At 38.8% G+C, this 25,792-nt stretch overlaps 1 protein-coding gene across 4 annotated transcripts in view; it reads left to right on the top strand.

Annotated features, from left to right (window-relative positions):
• The window catches only part of st3gal3b (ST3 beta-galactoside alpha-2,3-sialyltransferase 3b), a 29,986-nt gene that overhangs the window by 382 nt on the left and 3,812 nt on the right, over positions 1-25,792 (top strand). The window contains exons 1-12 of one of the 4 annotated variants that reach the window (XM_077724036.1): positions 3,932-4,389; positions 6,232-6,375; positions 10,232-10,294; positions 10,732-10,773; positions 12,958-13,000; positions 13,558-13,650; positions 15,663-15,757; positions 18,033-18,096; positions 18,160-18,255; positions 18,371-18,557; positions 23,393-23,539; positions 24,897-25,043. In XM_077724036.1, the coding sequence (XP_077580162.1) occupies positions 6,258-6,375; positions 10,232-10,294; positions 10,732-10,773; positions 12,958-13,000; positions 13,558-13,650; positions 15,663-15,757; positions 18,033-18,096; positions 18,160-18,255; positions 18,371-18,557; positions 23,393-23,539; positions 24,897-25,043 (1,095 nt within the window). In that variant the 5' untranslated portion in view covers positions 3,932-4,389; positions 6,232-6,257. Of the gene's footprint in view, positions 1-3,931; positions 4,390-6,231; positions 6,376-10,231; positions 10,295-10,731; positions 10,774-12,957; positions 13,001-13,557; positions 13,651-15,662; positions 15,758-18,032; positions 18,097-18,159; positions 18,256-18,370; positions 18,558-23,392; positions 23,540-24,896; positions 25,044-25,792 lie in introns of those variants that run through there. The other 3 variants (XM_077724037.1, XM_077724038.1, XM_077724040.1) reach the window with 3 other exon arrangements.

The following is a 25,792-nucleotide window of genomic DNA, read 5'->3' as shown; positions in this document are numbered from 1 at the left end:
CTGACATGCTTTCAGTGTGTTTGGTCTTAGCTGTCAAAAAGGACTTGATTCACATGATAGGCTCTAATCAAGGATGTAGGTACAATACACCCCTCATTGTGTGTCCCCAGATAATCCCTCAGCTTTGTTAGAGACAACACAGGTGCGGCTCCCCCGGTTTCACCTCTAGGTTTATGGTCGTCGTCTTTTGTGTCCGCAGCCGTCAGAAAGCAGTCGCATCGAGCTCAAGTTACAGGGCTCGTGTTACTTTGTGTTTTTGGTGTCGAATTGGAAGGAGTTGCAGTGTTGTTTTTCAACAAAGTGTATTCACCAAACACACAATGGCACACTTAAATTTGACAATGAAATGATAGAAACCCACAAGCAGCTGGACACTCCTGATTTATAGGGATAAACAAACTTTTTAAGATCTTTTTTCCAGGTGGAATCATAAAGAATTAGATTTGTTATGCGTAATAGTAGAGAAAAAAGTCAATAAAAGCCAATATTTTAGTAATTATTTATGCACTATTCTCTGAAGTCTTGCCTAGTGATAAAAATAATGGATTTAAATATTGGTACAGGAGCACAGAGATCTTTTTAGCAAATATACTTGTCAAGACAAGTAACTCCAATAGATATATGAAGCCCATCCTCTTTCCCTGGAACTCGATCAACTCAATGACCGATTAGGAAATAACACGTGTCAAACAAAGCTAAACATTAGCCTTTCCACTTGCGCCCGCTTTAATGTTTCATTGAGCGTTGCAATGTTACTGTCTCTCTTCCATTTCATGTTAGAAGAATATATTGAAAATCTCCTATCTTGAAATCGCTTTTCCCGACCTGTGTGACCTTTGACCCCATCACCCAAAAATGTCACATGACAAACATATCCTGTAAATTTGCTAATTGCTTTATTTGTTCTTGACTTAACTCAAATCTAAACCAAAACACATCTCATGTAGTCTACTTTTAATGTGCTTTTCTGTCATTACCACTACATTAAGCTACCACAGATATTAGCCGCGAAGCCCCAGGGTTCCTCCAAAGTTTTATAGTCCACTCCATCACGAGGGATGGAGCCTGTGCGCTCTTATGTCTGAAAGAATACAATTAGTCTTCAATCTGTTGACAAAAAACAAGGAAGATTCTGCTCATGCGTGGCTATAAGCAATTGCCCTAAAGCAAAATATTAAAAGCCACATTTGTTAGGCACTACTGTGACGATGATGATGATGATGATGATTATGACGATGGCCCAGATTCTTAAGAATTGCTGCTGCTCTTCTAAGGAGAACAGTCTGGTTCTTTTTGTCTGTTCTCCCCTCCGTGCTCTCCTTCTGCAGAAATGTCAAAATCTCACTCATCTGTCTTGGCGTGCTTGTGTTCGACCTGGTGAATGTTGTTCATCGTGGACCGGACACCAAAGCCTGGTTCGATATGGTCAACAAACAAGCCAAGAGGTATTCTCGGCCAGCATTGACGCACAGGAATGTCTCATGTGGGAATGTTTGTTCCTAATATTGGGGCCTGCCAAGATTAGAGTAACACTGGGGTTACAGATAAGGTCCTAGAACAAAAACAGGAATTATTTTGGAGCCAGCAACTGAAAATCCTTTAAGGGAGCGTCAAATCAGCTTCCTGGTGTGCCTAACTCCTAACTCCCCTTGCGTTTGAATCTTGAAGTTATAGACCCAACAACATGGCCAGGCCACGAGTTACAAAGCAGCCCCAATAACCTCCATACTTTAATAATAATGTCCTCAATCCGCTTCATGCTACTACTCTCAAGCAACTTGACTTTGGGTTTTTTTGCCGTCCACACAGAAAATTATTGTTAGCAGTGGTCTTAAACACGAGGCCCAAAGGTGGCGGGGTGGATATTTTGCATCCTCTCATTTGACATCCAATTGCAGTACTAGATGTGGCCTGCACATATTTTGCCCCCAAGTATGTTTCACCCAGAATATCGCCGACCAAACACTTGTATCCGGACACACAGGGATGAAAGGAGGTGGGGGTGGGGAGGTTGTCAAGGTTCCGTCTTGGCTTCCCACTTAAATGCCAGTATCAGCACACAAAAACACACCTAGCCTCTAATTACACAATTCCACAACGACGAGGCAAGGGCTGCAACACTCACGCTAAAACTAGCGCTACTTGACATTTGAAAGTCAGCGAACCATTGTCATAATCTCATCAATCCTACGTAATCGCACCAATAAATTACCACGGCGCAATAAAGAGGAATTTATCAGTCACTCACAGATTGTACTTTGAGGCGTTTGTTATTTGTGCTCGCGACCAATCAGCCTTATCTACGATGAACAGAAAAGATAAATTATCCTAGATAAGAAACTGCGCTGGATTAACAGAAGCAGTGATAATTTCAAATTATGTAAAACTATAGGTAGGGTGAAATATTTCAATTTTTTGATATTATGTATTTTCTACAATGACCAGGATATGAAAGCAGTAATATCTACAAAAAAATCAGTCAAAAGACATTATTTTATAACTGTTTAGGGTACAAAATGAACTTTATTCATCCCTTAATAGGGTTCTCATTTAAATACTATGGAATCTCAACATTTTTGACAACTTTCTAGTCAAATATTTGTACTTTATTGCTTTTATTCACAGATTTTTGTATTTGTTTGTAGTGCATCCATGTTTGCATGTGCTATTCGCCTGGTTTGTGCTGGTGGACAATCTGCAAAATGGAGAATGGAGAAGAGTGGTTGAACAGATTATGTTTCCGGCTTGATTGAATATTTATAGATCAGCTTGCTTCTGTGCCACACGCAAATGTGTGGAAGACTGACTGGCTCCCGTATCCTTGATCGCCCTTGGGCTCTTGTAACTCGGTCCTCTTTATGTCATGGCCGTTAATAGGAATTGAACCCAGTTAAGCGATGTGTGAGAAATAGCGGTATGGATTTGTGTGCGTGAAGGTATTTGCCACACGATACTGTAAAAAACGTGTCACATGTTTAATTAACCAATTTAATTCACCACTCTGTCAAAATAGATTGGACATCTTTTCAATGACCCAAGTCACTTGCTCACTCGTAGGTACCACATTCCTTGAAAGGGTTAATTGAGTATCCATTTTTTTGTGGCAGGCTTTGTTTTATACCCATTTTAACATGTTTACCTTATCAGTTTATGTGGGAACTCTTTTTTTTCTTCAGTAAACACATGTTTCTGTCAAGCCAGATGGCATGTACAAGCCACCACACCCAGACTCACCCAACATATTGCCAATGTCTGTTTTTATTTTGTACTTTTTAAAAAATGTTATTCAATGAGGCGACTAAAATAACACAAGACAAATGACTACAACAACAGGCCTAAAGTTGTCACTGGAAAGATTTTTGTCGCAACTGGTTTGGTCTCAATATCGATCAAATTGCAAGTCTTTCCATTGTGTGCAAGTCAGCACAAGTTAGTTTAGTTACTTGCACTGTTGCTCACTGGTTGTTAGAGTAGCACTCAAAATTGCATGAATGGATGCTTTCATTGGCATTGCATAATTGTACAATGAAATGGAGGTGCTCCTTAAAGCGTAAATAGTAGTAAAATATAGATACTACCTTCAAATATTTGCAAAAAAGAAGACAAAATAAAATAATATGGGACATTACATGGAAAAAATAGCTAAAAATAAACAAAATTTCTGGAATAATAGAACTTAAAATGCTCTAAAATGAATATGTAAATATTTGGTAACCATGGTGCTTTCACAAATGATCTTTCAATTGACTAATTTATTTTTATTTAGGGTATTTTCCATCTTTATTAATAAGGTTATTCACTTTTGTAAATATAGGTCTGACTGTATGTTTAAATAATCCACTGCTTCACCCTACTGAGTATTATTATTTTTGTCGTCTGGACTTTTATTTTTATGACATGCAAAAACAAAACAAAAATTCCAGTGAAAAATCCAATATATGCTTATAATTTGAGTTAGGGTCGCACCGTGTGAAACCCCCCTCCCCGGACGAAGAGCCAGCCATTGGAGGAGGAGGAGAAGAACGAAAGAGGAAGAAGGGGTTGGGAGAAGAATGAAAAAGAGGAGGTGGTTCTCCTGCTAACTCCTTCATTTCCCGAGACGCTTGATGTGAGCGACGGTGACCGACAGTGTCGCCGCTACTCCGGGGGTGGACGCCAATCTTCCCCCGGCTTGCTTCTTCCACGCTTGGCCGACTTCATGTGTGCAAGTTCGAACGGTGCAGCCACGCAGCATTCTTCTTTTTCTTGCTCCCTCGGGTTACTTTCTCGGGTTTCACCGTCATGGCCTGGAGGGGAAAAGGAACACGCTCGTTTTATCACCCCATCCATTACAACCATTAGGAGGATATCGGTCTTAAAGAAGCGAAAGGCTTTCAAGGAGGAAACGAGGTAAATGCATTCTTTTTTTTTTATGAGGAACTAGAATCAACACTGGCTTTTTTTAAAACGTGATTTGGGAGGGGGTTGTGGTGCATCTACGTTTGGGGTTTTGCATCATCTTTGTACAGTTTTTAAAAAAAAAAGATATTTTTAATGACAAGTGCAATTCCTTAACCCTGATTGTTTGTATGTGCACCTGGCCGGTTTGTGATTGAAGCGTTGCGGCCACATTGTGGTTGTTATTGCAGGCCTGGCGACTACTATGGAGGCTCATTGCCTCGGTTAGCATGGTGAAGCTAGCATTTTGGTTAGGGACGTTTGCTGCAAAAAAAGCAAAACAGAAAGTCTCGTTTTTTGGTAGCCCCGAGGTTCTTCTGGTTTAAATATTAGTAAGGCATCATTAATCATGGCAGTTTTTCCGGTTTGCGGCGTGATGGAGAGAAGCTGACGTGTTGTGCTGGGGGACTGTAAAGTTCCGTTATGTTTGTTCAGATAGAATCTGTGTCGTTTCTTCTCGTTTTGGATGTGCTTTCAATTGTGGTGTTTCTGCTTTTGAAGAATGTGACACAAGAATAAAATTGTAAACTCATTTTTTGTTTATTTTTCTGGTGAACTCGTTCACTGCTGTTGGGGGGGCGTTAGAAAATTGATTTGACGTTATGCGCCGTCAATGGCAATGAAATATGAGTCTGCTCTGTTTAAATGAATTTCTATTCCCTTCAATTGAATACAAGGAGTCAAATACTATGAAATAAATAAATCAAAACACTAACAATTTTGACTGATATCCTGGGCTTAAGCACTGTACTTTTATTTTTTTTCTTGTGTTATTTTTCACTATTCTCATTAGGGTATTAATTAAGTGTATTTATAATTATGTATAAAGACAAGGAATGATAATAATAATAAAGATGTTAAATTTCGTAATGAGGAAGATATAGTTACTTATTTGGGGTACTTACAAAAGGGTTAAAAGTCTTAAGCGTCAACTTGATTAAAATGTATTGACATTTGAGGATAATCAATCATAGCCAATGATTAACAAAAAATAGGGATATGCACATTCAATAATTCTGTGAACCCTTTTAGGGACAGTGGGACACTATAGTGGGCAAAATATATTTGATGAAATACTAGACTGAAGGGATGTATATTGTTTTGATTCAAATCCATTAAAAAGTGACAGAAAATGCTTAATTCTGTACTAACTCAGCTACCTTTGTTCTAGCCACTAAAAATACTCCAAGCAAAAGATGATGATGTCACACCCAGAATGAGCTGCGGATTTATTTGTGCAGTTTGCCAATATGCTGTCCTTGGTTAACCATTGAGAAGCCAATGTGCATAATGTAGGATTTGCATTCCAATTCTTCATTGAATTCCCCTTATATTTCAAAATATTTAAGTAAATTATGGGGTGCATGATGTTTAGAGTTTGTCAGGTGCTGCCATCTTTCACCAGCTTAAAGAAATAAGCACTCTCTGCTAGACAGCTGTTCGAATGTAAACAAAAGACAAACGCGGAAGAACATTTTACTGGGCTTTTTTTGGCTTTTAAACTCCAACAAGTTTTTTTTTCTGTAAAAAAAAAAATATTCTGAATAAATATGGCAATTAACTCTGTTCATTTTGGTATATTTGAATGGGAAATGGTCTCCACAAAAAACAATAAATTATGCAAAGAAAACAAAAATGGAAAGTTGGAAGTAAAATGCAATTTTTCAGAAGGAAATATCGTCACAGCATCAGGCAGCTAAATGGTTCAAAAATTGCAATTTTTGAATTATTCAAGAGATTACCATATTACCTTTATCATTGATTTTCCGAAAATGAAACACATTTGTCGTGCAGGTGATGACCTGGATAGTGCCATTAGAATGAAGACCATGAAGCCCACACACAAGCTGGTGTTCATCCTCTGCCCCATGCTGGTCCTCGTCTTTATTTACTACTCATCAGGGAAGCTACATCTAAACGTATGGGGCCAGAAGCCACGTAAGTCACAGTTTTCTTCTGACTTGTATGTAACCCCACTTCATATTTGAAGTCTCTCGCCATTTTCTTTCTGTTTTGTTTTGATATTGCTTGTTTCCCACTGGATGTTGATTGACCGTCGTCCATGTGTTTCAGTCTGGTGTCTTATTTTATGGCCTAATCATTCAATTTATTAATTTGCTCCTCAAGTGTAGGCTTTGTTGTGATAACTGAGGGTACTAGCAGCGTATAAATTGCGCAAGAAAGGTTCTGTTTCCTCTAGCTTCGCAATCGCTAACAGGAAATGACTTATTGAGATTTCCGCTCGTAAATATGATTCCCTAGTTTGGTCCAAGACAAATGCAATTGTGAACAGAAGATTCCCAATTGACTGATTTAAAGGAATGAAATGCATTTCTCTCATTAGGGCTGTTAGAATGAATCTAGGTGGTTATTTGGAATACTTTATTACTACCCAATGGATTATCTATGTCCCTGCCTTTTAAATAGAAACTAAAAGATCACAGCTAATGGCTTTCCAAGGCTATTTTTTTTAAAACCGCTATTGATAACCTGCAGAGGAGGCTTTTAGATTACTCATGAACTTAAAAAAAAATGTAATGTCTTTTTTCTTTAGCCTAAATTAACATTCTGCCCCAAATGTCTTCCGACTGGCCTTATGTTTTCCCTATAGGGCAGGAGTTCTCCATTTGAAGGCTTAACTACTTTGGATTAGTTAAAGGATTAATAAGGAATGTTTCCTCCCTTACTGCCGTTTTTCCACGCAAATGCACCCAGGGTGATTTAAAAAATTATCTTTGCTTCTGAGTAACAAATGATTTGTGCATGATATTTAGACATTGTCATGTATTTTGTTTGCCCAGCAACAAAATTGCTGGTGCCTGTTTAAGACATTTTTCAAAAAACAATATAAAGACACAGCAAAATAATGAATAAAGAAGTAATACTGGCATCGCACTGTGTTAGTGATAACATTTTAAAGTGGAATAACAGTAGGAATATCGTATAGTACTTTAGTTTAAGTGTAGTTAATGCTATGGATTCAATATATGCAAATACAGTGTGTTTTTAGAGCAGATCTGATTTTTCTATCATTATCAATGCTGCCCAATGAGTTAACCGTAATCATTTGTGATTAAACAGACTTAATCTGATCATTTTGCTTATAGGAAAGAAAAAAAAACGCAAATGACTCGTCGGTTAATACTATCCGTAGGCTTGCGTTGCCAGATGTTTGCTTTAAAGGTCGGAGAGCAAGGTGGCAAATCTCCTCAGGCTTCTACTCTGGTCGTCTAAACTTTGCTGTCTCACTAAAGAGGATCACTTGGAAATAATCACTCTCTCTCATTATTGACTTGAAGTGCTGCCTTCATATTTTCATGTGGAAAATTGTGAGACTGAATGTTGTGTACTCACTACTGGATGGAATTAGTGGACGTATTTATTCCTATTGTATCTAGCTAGGAAAACCCATCTGATCTGTAAGCCACACTGAAACCGTTGCAATAATCTTGGCTTTGTAAATATCGTTGGCAGCGATAAAGATACACTTGACAGCTGCTTAATGCAGATAAACCAGATGTTTGCAACGGCTGTAATAGGTGTGCCATGTTGTCTTTTTTTTATCAAGACACTGTTTTTCTAATTATGTTGGGCTTGCCCGGAAATTTTCGATTAGTACTCAAATTCTGTCGTGATTGATCTGCAAAAAGCTTTTTTTTTTTTCCTCCCGCCTCCCATTTCCTGTTACTGTGGCTTGTTTGTATCAGGAATTCAGGCTAGTTTTACCTTCCTTAAAGGATCTTAACCTTGAAAAAAATAAAAGCATGCAAATACCGAATTGTTCTAGTGTTGTGCTTTAATACCTTGGATTGAAGGCAGAAGTATTTGATTAAGCAGTTTTTTCGCACCCTTCGGTCTTTGTGGAGCACTTTGAGTATACACATTTAATTTATAGAACGATGTAGCTTGAGGTAGAATGCTGTATGCATATGAAAAAAAAGACTAAAAATGTGCCCATTTTATTTGGCATTGAATCGGTAAACGGTTTACATTTGTATGAAAAATGGAAAATTAAAATAAGTCTAAAAATACAGAAAAGAGCCTGTTTATGTATGCAAATTGTATTTAACACACTTCTGCCATAGGCTATTTGAACTGGAGTGTCACTGAACTCGTCATCATTCAATGTCAATGACGACGATAGACGTCCAATCCAATTTGGACAGGTAGGGTTGGCAGGAATTGAAAAATTGGCTGCAATTGATACCATCCTCCTTGTCCAAATGGGCATCTGTTAATCGCAGCCAATTATTTAGTTAAAAAAAAAAACCTTAAATAAGGTTTGTGTGTAGCAAGTGTTAATGGGAGGCATTGTCTAAATTCCAATGGAATGGATCCATATGACTGCTAATGGATAAGATGTTTATGCCATATAGGGCTCCATCACATTGCCTGTTTCTCTACTAATAGAAAAACCATATTTCCTGCCCCAGACCATAAGTGGTCTTAGTTGATGTGGCCAGTGCTTACCACTCATTCCACCATACAACCATAACCCATCCTATTTATACATATTATGTTCTCCGATTTTTTTTTTAGTGGTTTCTAAGGCCTGTGAGATAGGTTAACTTTCCAAAGAACCTGCTGTAATTTATCGCACAAAGCTTGTTTCTCCTCCAGGGATTGTCCTTCCTCATTCTTTGTCATGAATAGTTTCAGCAATAATAGCACTTCATGATCTTTTTTTTAAAATTAAATCAAGCACTGCGAGGTGCGGCAAAATTAGAAATGACGTAGATGCACCCACAGTAAAATGCTTCTCAGATTATGCAAGATACTTTGCTGAACAAATACTTTAACTCATTGTGTATACCTGTAATGTACTACAATTTCTGTTTATTGTCAAGTCGACCTTAAAAACCTGAAATGTTCCTTACGTTATATTTCAATATTGTTATTGTATGGCAACCCCGGTTCTTCCTTAGCTGTAACTACTTTTTCTTTTTATCTCAAAGATATTCCTGCTTCAGATACAATGTTGTTGTGCATAGTATACCTTTTTTTCCAGTGAGTTCCTAGGAGAACAAATAGTGCTCTGTTCAGTGGATGCGGCAGTCATATAGTAGTACGTATAGTGTACATATAGGACACACCCCTCGCAGACAATTTGGCTGGAGGAGTAATAATCTTTTTTTTTTTCCATCCCCACCACTTAAAAATCAGAAAAGTCATTTTAAAGTCTCCTGATAGTCACAAGTTTCATTTTCATGAACACTCATTGGCTACTAGTTTTGCTGCAATTTGAAAATCACTCGACTTCCAAGGAAAAAACGCTCTTTTCAATTCACGTCTAACCACTTAGCAGACATCCGGTGACCGAGGCAATCCATAGAATTGGCCGGGAAGCAACAAACTAGTTTAATTTAATCCCGGAATGCAACGGGGGTTCTCGTAGATAGGTTCAGTGTCCAACGTTTTATCTCCAATTCATCCAATTACTTCATTAAAAGATGGTCAAAAATATTACTAAAGAATTTTTGATGCCTATTTTATTCATTGTGGGAATTTAAGGTTCCAAGCTTTTGTGGACCTTCATAACTGGATACACAGTGTCACAGTTTTCGATTGTGCAACGTTGTGTCCGACTTTATTTATTTATTTTCTACTCAATTCCTATCTGGCCGTGTTACTATCTTATCATTCTAAAGGCTGCCTATTTCTACCTGTCATTCTCTCCTCCACTGCCTCTCTTACGTGTGCACGTGTTAATGCCTACCAACTGTATGGCACAATTTTTCCTCACAGCGGTATGGCAGCAACTATTTTCAGTATCTTAACCCCCTTTTGTTTTCAGAGCTTGATGCTGAAGTCACAACTGTTGTCCTCACTAACGGCAATGAAGTGAAAAGAGTTGCAGGTAGCGGGCCCGCCTATTAAAAAAAAAAAACGGAATGACTGTCAACCTATGGGCTGCTAGGTGGTGGTTGATTACCAATGGAGTACCAATCAATGCTAACTGATCAACTAAAAAGCTTTGCCTTTTTCACATTCATTTTACCTTTCATTTTCTTACCCCAAATGTGTGTGTGTGTGTTCATTGCATTGACACACAGCTGCAATAATATCCTAAAAGCACAGCGAGTGTGTTTCTGGATTTAATGCTGTTTCCATTTCATTTCTGACTTTGAATAAATCACGGGGCGTTGACAATTTAGCCTCAGAATCAACTAATTCATCTTTCTCCTTTCCTGCGTGCTTGTTTGGTTCTTGGTTCTCCTACCTTCATTTTCAAGTCAAATGCTTCTAAACAAAGACTGCCCTCGAATGCTGCTAACTAACCCTTCTGTGTTTCAGAACTGGAAACGGATATCTCCGTGGGAAGAATAGTTGGCTCAGGTACATCTGCAGCTCCACCAAGTCAACCTTCTTTACCTTCATTCAACTTGGTCTTCCTCTTCCCCCCCCCCCCCCCCCCTCCATCGAAGAGCCTCCCATGAAAATCTTTTCTAAACAAGCAAACCTGACTAAAATATTGAAATCACTTCAACACGCACAAAGAAAAAAAGGGTTTGAAAATACAGACGGGATAAGATTGAATTCCGCTTTGATAGATGTAACATTTTATCAATTGGATCCAAATCCTAAATAAGTTCTGATTCGTCTTTTCCCACATGTATAGAAATCCCGCCCTCTACTGTCTATATCCATCAAATGCAGTCTATAAATGCACGATGGGTTTAATTAAATTGTACATCATTTGTACAAGCTCACGGCTTTTGCTGTTTCCAGTGTTATGTCCAGGGAGCCCTAACTAACCCTGTGCATACACTCAAACTTGTCATCATGGCTGCTTTGGTAGAAGCCCTCATCCTCCGGCCGATCTAGAGAGCTCTCATGCATTCCAATTTTTGCTTGTCTTTATCTTTCTCCTTCAGCTTCTTTGTCAAGACCAACTCCACAACCACAGGCGTAATATTTTGCTCTTTCTTCTCCTCACTAATGCTTACCTTGTTACAAGCGGTACATGGGTTCGACGTTGCAAAGTGTGATATCATAGTATGTATGTTTATCATAAAACGCTGCATTAGTTGTATCCTGGCAAAAGGAACCAGTGGTTTATTTTTCTTCAGTGTTGTCTTTTAGAGTTAGTTCATTTTTTTGGTCACATTTCATATGGCAATCCTTGAGATGGTAACAATTTTGATGATGTTTGAAGATTGAGAATTGTGGTTGAGCTGACTGTCTACCTGATGGTTTTGTTGTACTAGTTTCTTGACACTAACGGCTTGGTGGGGTACATTGTGGTGGTCCTAGGCCCACTGCAAACTAAGCCACGTGGCCAAACTGAACTATCTTGCGGCGTTTGGTGACTAGTTTTGTTTAGATTTCTGCCCATGTCTAAAAAAAAATAAAAAATAAAGGCAGAGATAGGGCAATAGAAAAAGGCCTGATTTTCCCTGGATAAAAGTAATAGGTTAAATGTTAATTCCCATATATTTCCATTTGTATTTACTAATATACTAAGTCGTTTGATTATTTGTATGAAGCATATTGCATTCCTAGTGTTATTTAGAAAAAACAAGTTTGGTGTCCAGGGTTTTTAATTTTTTTATAAAATGTATTTATAAAGAGAATACAATAGGCTTCGGTACAATATAACCCATCAAGTATAATCATTTATATTTTTCTGGTTTTACTGAAACGTCTTAAAGCCAGAGATAGTCGGCTTTTAAATGCAATACTCTGGATAGCAGGTTGATGGCGGCAGCTTTCCATAAATGACCACATTTTCTTCAGAGGTCTGTTCATCATTTGGGATGCTCTCGTTGCATTATATTCCCATTGTGACTGGATCAGTCTTTGATGCAATGGTGTAGTAAACCTGAAGGTTTTTTTATTCAATATTTTAAATCGCCTATGAACAGCTGGTAACTGTCTCCGTTGTTCAGTCCAGGTCGCTGTGCGGTGGGCTTTAGACCTTGTCTCTCCTTAATGTACACGCCATAACAGCAAAATAAAAGGGTGTCTCGAGAAATGTACACACAGAAAGCTCAATAGATTCATTTTAATTGCCCTTTATCCTTATTTTGGTTGGAAATGGTAATAAGGTTAAAAGAAATGAGTGCTATTTGACTGTTAAACCGATAAATGACTAAAATGTATATAGATTTGGAAATTAAAATTCCTGTGAATCCATTTTTGGGACACCCTTATATTTCCATTGTTCTTTTTGTTTTGTTTCTCTGTCTTCCAAATGGCTTTGCCCTCAACTCCATAGCAGGCACCTATTGGCTGCCAGTTTGGTTGTCCATAGGTGAACGCTAATCCCTTTTTTCCCCCCTTCACTCTATTTTAGACTGGACAGATTGTTTTGGCTGGCTTCTCACTAACTTTGCTTGTGTATCTTAATCCTTTTAATTCTAGTGCTATTGTTTAAAATCAGTGTTTGTGTCCAACTAGTACAAGTGCTGGTAGACAGTTTACCATCACCAATGAATAAAAGCTACTTAACCCATTGTGTTTCTGCCACTTTCCAGCTAAGAAAAATTATATTCCTTTTTTTGTGTCTATCTCTTCCAGTGTATGACAAGCAGGGCTTTTTGCTGAATTTGGACGCAAAGTTGTGAGTACATCATTTTTCTTCTATTTTTTTGCCTTTTTAAAATAAAATAAAGTCCATTAACTACAAATAACAATGACAACATAGGCTATCATCATTTGTTCTAGGGTTATTATCGATTTTAACAGTGTTGGGTAGGCCATTATTTGACACGTCGGTGTCTGTCTTTATAACGGAAGTGTATCATGGCAAAGTTAATTTTGTACTTGAAATATGTTTGGAAGATTTGTAGATTTAATGTGAACGGTGGCTGCCGCTTCTGCTAACTGTGGCATTTTGGGCCTCTGTGGCTTTCCCCTCCTTGTTTATTTGAACTGGATTCACAGAATCCATCAGTGCAAAGGTTTCAGTTTTAGCATAGCCATCTTGATTATTTTTACAAGGCTTCTCTGCTTTGTCACGTGACATGCTGACCTGTCGGGGAATTCTTTCAACTTCCTAAGCATCGCTCAAGTGGCTTGTTTGACATCTTTGCTTTGGAGGCTCGGAAATGTGTCCCCTTGTAATTAATAATGGTCGATCGTCGTGGAACTGATGAATGTGTACTTTTGCGCTTACAGGCCACCGGAGTTGGCGTACAAGTACGGCAATCTAAGCGAAGGTGTGTGCAAGCCAGGATATGCGGCAGCCAAGATGACAGCCATCTATCCAAGGTGAGAGGAAATGCCATTTGTGTGTGTGTGACAAATATAGAACAAGTGTGGTTTGAATTTCAAAAGAGCTATAAACGAGATGGTTTTAATTTCATGTCATTTTGGGAGGAGGGGGGATTAGTAGTGCATAGTGTCATGCACAGACTGCAGTGCCCGAAGCGCTTCTGGGATATAACAGAGAAACTCCCACATTCCTGTTCAATGTTCCCCAGTTTCAGTCACGATTCTATCATCTGGTCCAACCACAGGACTTTACTGTTATCCTCGTAATCCCCCTTTGACACAGAAGAACCTTTGTCATTTGAATACAAGGTCCCCCATCTTTCTGCTATCGAGTCCTGGATCTTCACAGGGTTTCTCTGTGAACTACACCAACCAACTTCCTGTCTGCCGGACCATGACTCATCACCCGCTTCCTTCTACCCTAAACCCACACAGCCTAAAGAATCCTCTACAACTTTCTGTGATGTCATCGCCTTCTTTGATTTCTTGGCGGCGGCCTTGTTTCTCGTTCATTGCCATTCAATCTATAGGCTGAGACTATTAAACAGCCTTTTCATCTTTCCGCTATGAATTTAAATGAGTTCATTTCTAGTAGATGCCCAAACCATTTGAACAGACAGGGTGGCAGCAGTTGAAGAATTGGCAGTCAAAGAGTTAAGATGACGAGAATTTTGAAGTTATGACTGTTATGTGTTGTTGTATACTATTTTTCACCACGCTTAATTGTAGTGTCTTTAAAAAAAAGGCTTGGAATAGTTTTGACAATCCCAGACCTGCAATTCACTGCAATTGCAAAGAGCTGGGACAGGTTTGGTCACAACATAAGTTGTGGCCATTACCCACACCAGGAGTGTCAAATATTTACAGTATGTTTAATATTTGACAGATGCTGATCCCAATAAAAAAAAAAAATCAATAAGATGTTACAGTGTATTGTGTAAATAGGTGGTGGAGCTTTTAGGAAAAACAACATAACCTCTATCGGGCAGGTCCATCACCTCTTCTGCTAATCTTTTCTTCTTTCCTCCATGTTTGCTTCCTGACGCTATTACACTCTACAATCCAATAATTTTCCACACTTGCCCATAGTTTTTTTCCGCAAGCAATTAGGAATAGAGGATTTAATCACATGTTGTCAGTGAACTTGAAGGTACACGGTTATAAAAATACTGCCAGTGAGAGATGGATTTTAGAAAGGAAATGAAGACAATGTGTTATAGCCGCCTTTTGGCTCTGTTGGGAGCCCTCAGCTTTTTAACAACAAGCAGCTTCCCCTGTCTTCTGGTCTGGAATGGAGACGTCGGCTACACTACACCCCCCCCCGTGTCGACCTCTCGGTGTTGCAGACTTTGAAGCTGAAGCGTAATGAAGCTATCTAAAGACAGATTAGGATGTGTGGAAAGGAAACCAGGGAGGAGAAGTTATGAGGCCTTTGCTTAATGTCTGCCATGTTTGGTCATTGTGCTGCTGAGCTACACATCGTTTTTGTGAACCCTAGTGGCTTGGCTACAAGCTGGTTGAAAATCCAGCTTCAATTCTAATGAAATAGCATACGCATGCTATTGGAGAATGTGATTTGAACATCTTCTTAAGCTGTTTTGCCCATAACGGCCCTGGGTCATACAAACACATCTATTTTTTGTGGCCCCAATGCAAGAACCGACCCGAATCATGGCGTTCTGGATTGGGGCGTGACGATCAGGAAATGGCTTTGATTTTCCAGTATCGATTCATCACAGCGGGACACACAAAGGATAAAGGAGAAACAATTAGGGAATTTACAGGTTGTGTATTTAATTCAAAGAATTGGCTTCCGCTACAGTATCTGTTTTATTTTACAGATCTTAATTGCTTTCAATTTGCTCTTTAGAAAGGAGACTAGTGTGTTTAGATTGAGTCACTGTGGATTAAATGATCCAGATAGAATGTTTCTTACTGTAATATGTTTAGATTCACCTGAGAAAATAAACCCTCATCTTTTTTTTTTCCCCCACTCTCTTTTGCTACAGGTTCGTGAAAGCAGCGCCCATGTTTCTTGACCAAAACTTCAAACGTCTCACTAAAGTCAGCAATTACTTGCCTCCGTTTGGCTTCAAAACCCAAGGTAAGAATACGAAATAGTCATTGTTTTGGACTTTGTTTCATGGCATATTTTTGTGTATCTTATGAAGTCTGTTTCTCATGTTGATCAAATCATGCCCTTGCACTTTTGATGTTGCCGTTTACTTTTTTTAACCTTCTGATTGAGATCAGTGAGTTGACATCATCCGCTAACATGATTTGAGTCTGATTATAAGATACATGAAAGTCTTTGAATACAAAAACATGTAACAATTGATTGAGCAACATTGATGTTCAGTGATGTACTTCTAAATATTGGTACAGTAAATGTGATGACTAAAACGTTTAAATCCCATCAGTCATCAAAACTTTATTTATTTGGAATGCTGAATGTGAAACATCTGCACAAAATCAGGATAATCAAAAGCATTCCGCTTATTAAGAAACTGCATATTTTGCTTGCATTTCACTACAAAGCAGTTTAATAGTCTTATTGTGGAGGAAGCGGTAACCTGTTGCTTCTACGACCTCCACTTGCCTGCTTGCGCTTTGACGCAACGTCTGGGCATGCTCCTGATGACATGTTAAAATAAGCAGCTCCCACAATAAAGTACCTGCATTTCATTAATTGTCCAAAAGGGCCGCAACGTTATGGTTTTCCAATGATGCAGCCCGGTGGAATGCACTTTCTCGCATGCTGTTTTTGGCTGTCAGAACAGGATGTAACAGTAGCAGTGGAATTATGTCATGCTCACATGTATTTTCTTGACTCAAATCGCACATCACTGGGAAATGGAATTGTTCATATTAATGACATCAATTAAGTTGCTCCAGTTTAAAGTAGTGTTGCGCCCATAGTTTTTTGGCTCTTGATACTGTACAGCTGTATTGTGTTAGACATTGGTGATACTTTACTGTATTATTTTTTTTTAAAGAGAACAAAAATGATTTGCAACTAAATCTTGCTGTCATTTTAATCTCTAAAGCAATTGCTTTCATGGCTTGGCCAGACACTGTTGTCTCATTGTCTGCCTTTGAGCTAGCCGTCCAATGGAGAGGCTGACAAAGAACATTAATTTGCTGTCAGACTCTCACTGTATGGCTATGACATTTCTTAGTAGTTAAAAAAATGATAATTCCATTTTAATTCAGTTTTAGCAATACTAGTATCAGTGCAATACTAGTTTGAACCGTGAAGGATAAAGTGAAATGGTGTTTTAGACAGCGTGTTACCAGTCAATTTACATCAGAGTGCTAGCAAAAGTGCAGAACAAAATACCTTTCTTTCCTCACTCTTCTCTGTTGTTTAGGCTTTGCCACTTTCAGCAAGGGGTCTGTGTTTATATTTTGCATGATACTTCCAACCCCTCCTGTGTTGTATTTAAAAGATTTTTGTCATTCAAGAGTAGTGTTGACATTTGACAACCTACAGCCATTTGTCTTTTTCTCTGCAACCAGACATACTCAACAGAAATGTTTACATTCCGGTACTTACCAATTAGCTATCATGTCATCCTTTGCAAAGTGAGATCTACCCGCCTGGGTCCAGGTGTGGTCCTCCACTATGTGCTCTATATGGGGTTAAACGGATCTGGTATATTAGGATGTTACGGGTGGAAGAATTTTAAGCATGACGACCCTAAACATGGTCAAAGAGAGGGAGAATATATTAAACTCTCATAATACACGGTCAAACGCGGTAGGAATGTGTGCTATGGCTAAACATCCCCGTTCCTCACCCTGTGATCAGAGGGGTTCTCGCCATACAGGGGAGACGAGCTCCATCGCCCCGCTTAACACACACTTGTTTGAAAAAGGCATTCCTCTTCGAGTGCTTTTATCCTGTTGGGGTGGATTCTAGGTTCCCAATACCCCCCACAAACACTTTTTTCTCCCATTGACAACAAAAGACCACTGATCCAATTTGACTCCCAGTCATGTAGTGGTATTGGAGAATGAATATTCTAAAAAGCATCAAATGCACTGTGAACCAGTAAAGTCAAATTTGAATATATATAGCTTAATTCAACACAAGATCATTCAAAATGCTTAACATTGTTGTAAGATCAGCAATGAAATGAAACTAAAAAATGATATGTAAAAGCCACATCGATTTCTTAGGTCGGGGAATTGATGAATTGATTGATTGAATGCTTTTATTGTAGTTATTCAAGTATAAGGAGCATAATAACTGAATACCTCACCTTGCTTGGTTCATGTTCTCAGGAGTGCTCGAACCAATTAAGCATGAATTTTAATCCAAGGCAATTAATATACCTAGTTAATGTATTCATGCTTTTCTTTTCTTTCTTCCACAGAGAGAATTATCGACAGCATTTTAACTACCACCAAAAACTTTGGACTGGGAGATGAACTGGACAGGTAAATGAATATTGTTAGAAAATAGGCTTTCTTTGTTTGTAATCCTTGACCTCTATCTTTCAGTCTCAGCTGTAAAAAATGCATCATTGTGGGCAATGGAGGTATTCTGTCCAATAAGTCTCTGGGATCCCGTATAGATGACTACGATGTCGTAGTCAGGTAAGACCTACATCGCCAAAACGGCTCTGTACCCTGGTGGTTAAAAATATTGAGACTCATGGTTGCTAGCTATTGTAGTCTGAGACTCGTAGTCCCTTATTGTATTTTGTTCCAGATTGAATGAAGCCCCGGTGGCTGGCTACTGGAGGGATGTCGGGACCAAAACTACAATGAGAATTACATACCCAGAGGGAGCCATTCAGAAGCCCGAACAGTACGAAAAGGATTCCCTGTTTGTTTTTTCTGCCTTTAAACCACTGGACTTCAAGTGGCTAAGACAGATGGTCTTCAAAGAGAGACTGGTAAGAAGACATTTCAGATCATCACCAGGTTTTTTATCTTTTTGGCGGCAAATATTTGACAATTTAAATTACAGGTGGGGTGTTTTTATATGACAAATACTGTAAGAAGGATCAAATGTAGACACATAGTGTTGCTCAGGTGGAGCATTTTGAGTTAGGTTCTGCCTTTGGCAAAACATGGCAGCCTATCCTCCGATTACATTCTGTACATTCCTTTACTAGGAAATCCTTAAGAGGGCATCGTGAATGTCAACTACTATGGTTGAGAGGTTTAAATTCTTTAAAGGAAGAGTGATTAATGGACAGGGGAACAATGGTTAGCATGCAAGCCTTTCTTTTCTCTCGTTTACCTGCTGATGTTCAATTTTGTGCTTTCTACTCGGTCAGATTCTCAAGATTTTGAAAAGCTTGAAATCGGCAAAGTCTGATTTCCCTTTTATTCTCTCCTTATCTATTTGAGTGTAATGATTTTAACGGACAATACCTTTTTAATGGCTTTATATCCTCCCCATTCACAGTCACTTAGATTATTTTGTGGACAATGGGACGTTTAATACAGCCTTAAAGGGATGTATTCAGCGAAAGGAGTAATAGATGGCAGCTGTCCATCAAAAACGACGTGGCTTTAAATTTTTAATTTATTTCCAAGGTTTAAAAGAATCACAAAGTTTCATTTAAGATTTGAGCACCGTCAACATTTGTTATGAGTCAGTAAAAGCTCTAAATGTTGTTTGTGTGTAATCAAATGAAATGGCATTATTGAAGCCTTTGCAATATATTCATTGATCAGTCCTGTCAAGTTTAATCTAAATGCACTTAAAATCAATTGACAACTCAACCTATCCAAGTATGTTTTTATTGGGTGAGACTTTTTCCAAAACAAAACTTGTGTTACTGCGGTAACAATATGTTTATATATGACAAAAAGTCAGTTTTCAGTCTTAGTTGGAATTGGAGAGGAATTTGGATCTTGTAAAGGCTGTTATCCTGGCTTTATTTAATCTGACTCACCCAACAGTCGCCAATGCTTTGGAAATGTAAACATGCAGTGGATGCTATTGTGTGTTACAAGCTCTCTTTCACACTTTGCTAGTTTTGTGCCAGCTCCTCCCTGTAAAGAAGGAATTGGATGCCCATTGCCACGGAGTACGCTGAATGAGTTAATTGCTAAATGGCATCCCTCCGTTGCTTTTCAGAGAAAGAGCTTTCCTTCATGTTGCTTTGAACTGCTTCACATTAGTCAATTCATCAAAGTTTTTCTGAGTAAAATCTGAAGAATAACAGCTAGAGGGGGATCTGTGAGGCCTTTTTATCCCTACACTGCTTATAAAAGCTTGTGTAGGGCCCATTTACTATTCTTTTATAAGGATGGTGCATATAATGCCGCTTCCGTCATTGTCTTACTTAGCCGCTAGTCATCGGGTTTGACTTTGCCGTGCTTTTGTGTTCATCTCGGATGGCTGACCAAAAAATGAACATTTGAGGCATTTTTATTTAATGCAACCCCCCCCCCCCCTCCTTGTCCCCGTTTAGATTTGACATTTACAAACTGTCCTTTCGAGGACACTCATTTATTTATTGAATGCCACTGACAGCGTAGGACGTAAAATCCAAATTCTACCGACAGTGTATGATGACTAAATTAATGAATTGCATTTTAATGGCAATATTTTTCAGGGGCAGTTACACTATTATAAAATGTTGATTCCTGTAATGGCATGTGCCATAGTAAAGATAAAAAAGGAAAAGATTTGCCATTGTGGTTTGCTGCCCATTTTCCATTTTAGCACTCCATTACTTGAGTCTTCCTTCCCATAACACACGTTTGATCCCCCACTTTTCCTGACTTATACGAGGTCTCTTCGCCCTTTGACAAAATCTCAGTTTAATCCTGAGCTTTAAGATCTTTAGTGATGATTTCTAAGGCTGTGATTTTCCCTACAAATGGACTGAACATTTGTAAAGCCAGTCTTGTAGTTGACATACATTTAAAAAATAAAAATCAACAGTTGCCTCATGTGTTAAGATCGATTTATTGTCCAGGAAGAAAAATGGCAGCTTTCCAGCTATGTTTACAGTACAAGAATTAACAGGGCAGCCTAATCCGTTCAGTTTTTTAGATTTTAAATTGTAATTTTCCGTCTTATGTTTCCATTCCGAGTGAGCTTGTTTTAACAGGTGCTTTACTGGAAAGCAGAGACGCACCCGTAATCTAATGAAGGCCTATTTTACCGTAAACAGTTGCAGGACGTGAGAGACGGCAATTTCCTCTCCAACAGTGTCTTGGTGACCAAGTCCCAAATTACAACTGTAGTCTAATGTGCATCTTTTGAGCATGTGTGCCAGAGTGACTGATCTAAACTCCACTGGTTCAGCTTCCTGTAACTGCGTGTGTTCGCTTCAAATGCCACTGGCACCGCGGCGATTCATTCGTTTTTTTTTTTTCCTCCAAGAGCAAAGCAGTCAGGCCAAGTGGAGGCAACATCCTGTTCCCTTAAGGCTCTTTGTCAGAAGGTTCTCGACCGCTGCTCCCACTTGCCTCGCTTCTATTCAGCTCGATGGAAGCAAGAACTTACATTTAACCCTTTTAATATTGCTTACTGAACTGTTGATAACGCAGCAGTGCTTTGACTTACCAGTTAAACCCGTGACTAGGTGCCTAATTTAGTGTTTTTTGTTGTTGTTGTTTTTTGTAAACATTTTTTCTGTTCTAGGCTTTATTTTTTAGAATTTAGCTAAACTTTTACAAAATGTAGTTTGGAATAACGTGTAATTTAAAGAAAAATCTATTGGCACTAAACTATACTTGGTCACAATGTTACTTATTGTAATTTTCAAACAATTGTTCAATCACAGCAACAAAAAAATCAATAGAGGGAACAGTACTTGAGGTACTACTCGCTCGCCTCTAATGTTAAGGAGTCTTGATGCAAATACCACACAGCTGTGCTTTTTGGATAGAAATTGAGATTCCTGATTCCAACACTGATGCTTTTTAGGTGTAGTATAGCCTAGTGCAACTTAGTAACCGTCGGCCATAAACTATGCCAATGACCACACTTAACTTTTACTGCAGTCACTTTTAAGACTCTATTGCCTTATTCATTTCTCACTTTCTGGTTTTCCACCAATGATTAATTACTCTTACATTCAATCTTGCCTAAGGTGTTTTCACTAAACTCCTGAATAGAAAAAAAAGAACAACTTGATGGAATGTACAACATTCATTTACCTCATTGTGGCTACATAGATTTAATGGAAAACTTTTGGAGTGTACTTTAAAATGTTTTTCACAAAGCAATTATGGAGAGCAGCGTCTTGAACTGGAAATCATAAAAGTGACTATGCTCATTTTATCAAATGGTTTTGGCAAAATTAAGTGATAGACAAACTGATAAACATCACACGCAGATTTATTTGCATTACTTATAAAGTGCGCAACATTGACTTAAACGATAGCATCAAAACCAAGTGTAAATGATCCACTTGTTTTGTGAACATTACTGCTAGGGAAAAAAAATGTAAATATTTACTCAGGCAATTAGTAGCAGTTTCTTTTCTGTGTTTGGCGTGTGCTATTCAACCGCGACATGTTGAAAACTACAGGTAACATACACACACACACATAATACATAATAAACCTGGCCCTATATACACTCACTGTTTTAATTGAAAGTGTGCGGAATCACGGATTCCTGGGGGCACAAAATATTGCGTGTCCATACAGGAAGTAACATTTTAGATTCAAAGATTCTACTGAAAACGATGCACTTTACTTCCTCCTTCGAGTCATTTCGGCTCATTTCACTGTCTAATCCTCCGATTCCTAAAAACACTTTTCACTCAAAACTTTGTAAATGGGTGATTTTTAGAGTCCGTTTTATGTAGACCATCAAAACAATCCCACTCTTTCTTGAAGTTCATGGACAATTCAGTGCATCACTGTGCAAAATCAAGGCGTGTTTAGCATGCGTGTCATTTAGTTGTTCTAACAATAAAGAAAACCTTGCGTCTTTGAGCGTACACATAGCTAAATAGATTTGTGGCAAACACAAGCTGTGTTGACAGGAGAGATGAGCTCTTGTTCCTGTTACGGCTTGCCAAAAGCAGACTTGGGCCTACGTTCAAAAAGAGCCGCTACTGTTGTTGAATCCAGCAGACTTGTTTGCCTCTGCCACACACACACACACACACACACACACACACGCATGACAAGCACAGTCATTTATGGATGTATCAAAGGTAGCCGTGCCGAGCCCAGCCAGCACTATTTGAACAGGTGATTCTAGTGTATCTTTATTCCTTTTTAGGAATTCACACTATTGGTTAAGTCAATCACGCCCCTCTGGTTTGTTGTCTCGGAATTTTTGTTTATTATTTTGGAGGGGAAATGATTTTTGTCCAATCAGGTGGCTCTTTTTTCCCCCTTCTGCTGTGGATGAACATTCTGGCACTGATGCTTTTTCAGATATTTTGATCCACATGGAAACTTTTTCAAATATATATTCAAATCCACCCGTAAGGGTAACGGAAACAAATTGAATTAGATCCTTAGCTGCCTTGCTAACCATAGGTCGATATGGTTATCCATTCTGGTTGTGATGTCACAACCAGAATTGCCTGATGAATTGTTTTGGGTGATATAACTACAATGTGGTAAACTCCATAGCACCTTTTAAGATCTTTTGTTATGAATTCAATCCCAAATCCAGCATGAGTGGTAGTTTTGTAGCTTTTCCACATGAGTAAGGAAACAATTTATGATAGTTGCTTCTGTTCTGTCCTCAAGCTATTCCTCTAACATGCCTTTTATTGTTTTGTCTGGATCACCCCAGCGAGGTGTGGAGGGTTTTTGGAAACCCGTGGCCCAACATGTCCCTCGTGAGCCCAGCGAGATGAGAATCCTCAACCCCTACTTCGTCCAGGAGGCATCCCTCCAGTTCATAGGCCTGCCCTTTAACAATGGCATAATGGGAAAAGGGGTAAGTCGCATACAGGCACACACTTGCAACCCCATGATGAGCCAGCAGTCAAGAATTAACAGCATTAAGCCTGGAAAATTGTAAAAGTATCTACCTTCTTAAAGCGATTGAGAGTTGGCAGTCACTAGAGCACAAAATGTTCCCACCTGGTGTGGAAGTTAAAGAACAAAAATAGGGGGGGGGGCACAGGGGTAAAGCAATACTTATGAATGAATCAATACACTTTTTCATTCACCACAAACTATTTACGGTAAACGTTTTATCCAAATTGATGAATGCGTCATTGACATTGGTAGACATTTATTCATTTGACGTTTTTCATCTTGCCACTGTGAATTTACATGAGTTTATCAAAACTACTCGGACAACTGCAAGTGTATGAACTGACTATTGGAGTGCTCATCTTTTAGTATATTCAGTTGTTTCTTCCAATCTAAATGGTTTGGATGTCCAGCACTGTTAACTAAAAGTTGGTAAAAACTATTTTGAAGTCTAAAAATGCCTCGGATTCGACGTCTATTGTAGTCGACGCGCGCCGAAACAGGTTCATTCACTGCAACTCTTATGGTAGTAACATGTGTTCAACATGTGGCCATCCGGTGGGCGTGTGTTTGTCCTCATTTGTATGAGCGCATTTGTATTTCCTAGCAGTAGCATTGTACTGTTTGCTCGCTCTTATGCTCTGGTCCATTTTCTCCGGCCCGTCGGACCGTTGCACTGTATATTTATCCATGTGCAAATAAATGAGTGGCTTGATTAGTCCTACCTGTTTACGCACATTGATTTGTATTAGAGCACACAGTAGGGGGTTGGCCAGCTGCTTCTTCACGTCCACGTCGTACCCCGAGGGCTGCAAATCAGGGTAATGATTTAAATGGGGACTCGCTTCCACTCTTTCTTCTTTCAACAAAACACACACAGAATCTGCAACCGCCCTTTTACCCGATTTAAGGCAGCCCGAGGCCATTAGGAAGCACAGTTCAACCTTGTAGAAGGGGTCACGTCTTACAGGTAATAGTTAATCACTTGGTCTTCAAAGTTGGCTTGTAGAAGCAGAGACACGAGTAAGGATAGGGATTAAGCTCCAAAAATAAATGTATTGTTACAGAAAGGTTGGATTAATCACTATTAGGGGTTATTTTAAGATTGTATAAAAAAAATGTCACCATTGTAGGAACATAACTCCAAGGGACAAACACAATTACGTTGCAATTGAATGAAATGGCAAGAGAAGCTCAGTGGCCCGCCAGGCTTATAAAGAAACCTTGAGTAAGGAAAATTAGACTGCACAGCAAGTGACATTTTTTCCAAATGTTCTGTGGTTCATGGGGAATTTGTGTTTTGTGTTTGCCGACAGAATATTCCAACTTTAGGCACGGTTGCCATAACGATGGCCCTACATAACTGCGACGAGGTTGCGGTGGCTGGGTTCGGCTACGATATGAACAGGCCACATGCACCCCTTCACTATTTTGAGGCCGTCAAGATGTCTGCTATGAAAGAGGTGAGTGTTAATATTCTGGAGTGACCGTCTGGAAATTGGAGCAAATCTTATTGCGTTTTGATATATACACTTTGGGAGACATTATTCACAGTTGCAAGTACTAGCGAGTTCTTAGCTTTTGTGTATTGAGTAAATATTACTCGCACTGCTGTTCAAGTAAAGGGAAACAATACGGAAATAACCTCATTTGTGATTAAGGATAATAGTCAAAATAGGATGTGACTCTGTGTATATTTGTGTATAGTAATTGACTATTAATTTGAGTTTTCAATTATCTAAACTCATTCATTCATTCATACTAGGTGCTGTCACATTAAACTTAAATACACTTTAGAAAATAATAGAATTCCAATTCTATGTTTATGCACAGTCCTCTTTATTATAGGTTTTTCTGACTGGGAGGTCTGGAGTCCTGCCAGTAATATATAATGAATAGAAAAATGGGGTGAAGATTTACATATGCAAGTGCTTAGTGTAGAACTGTTCCCAATGTCGCCCCCAATGTTTATGCTGAAAAACGGTGTATCAGCGATGTCACCCAAGTGCTGATGTGTGTAAACCATGAACTCTGTTTGATGATAACCTTCCTCTAAACTCCTAGTGAGCTCTGGGCGTTTATTATCATCTTCATCCACGCTGTCATCATCAGCCATTCATTGTTCTTTGTGCGACTGCTGCTGCTCTACCTTGCTTTTGTTTGGTCTTCTGGGCACAGATGATATGATGTTGATAACAGGAGATTCTGTTTC

Source organism: Stigmatopora nigra, chromosome 9 (genome assembly GCF_051989575.1).
Source record: "Stigmatopora nigra isolate UIUO_SnigA chromosome 9, RoL_Snig_1.1, whole genome shotgun sequence".
In the NCBI taxonomy this organism is placed as follows: Eukaryota; Metazoa; Chordata; class Actinopteri; order Syngnathiformes; family Syngnathidae; genus Stigmatopora; species Stigmatopora nigra.
Note: the sequence above shows the minus strand (reverse complement) of the source record. Positions and strands in the feature narration are given on the sequence as shown.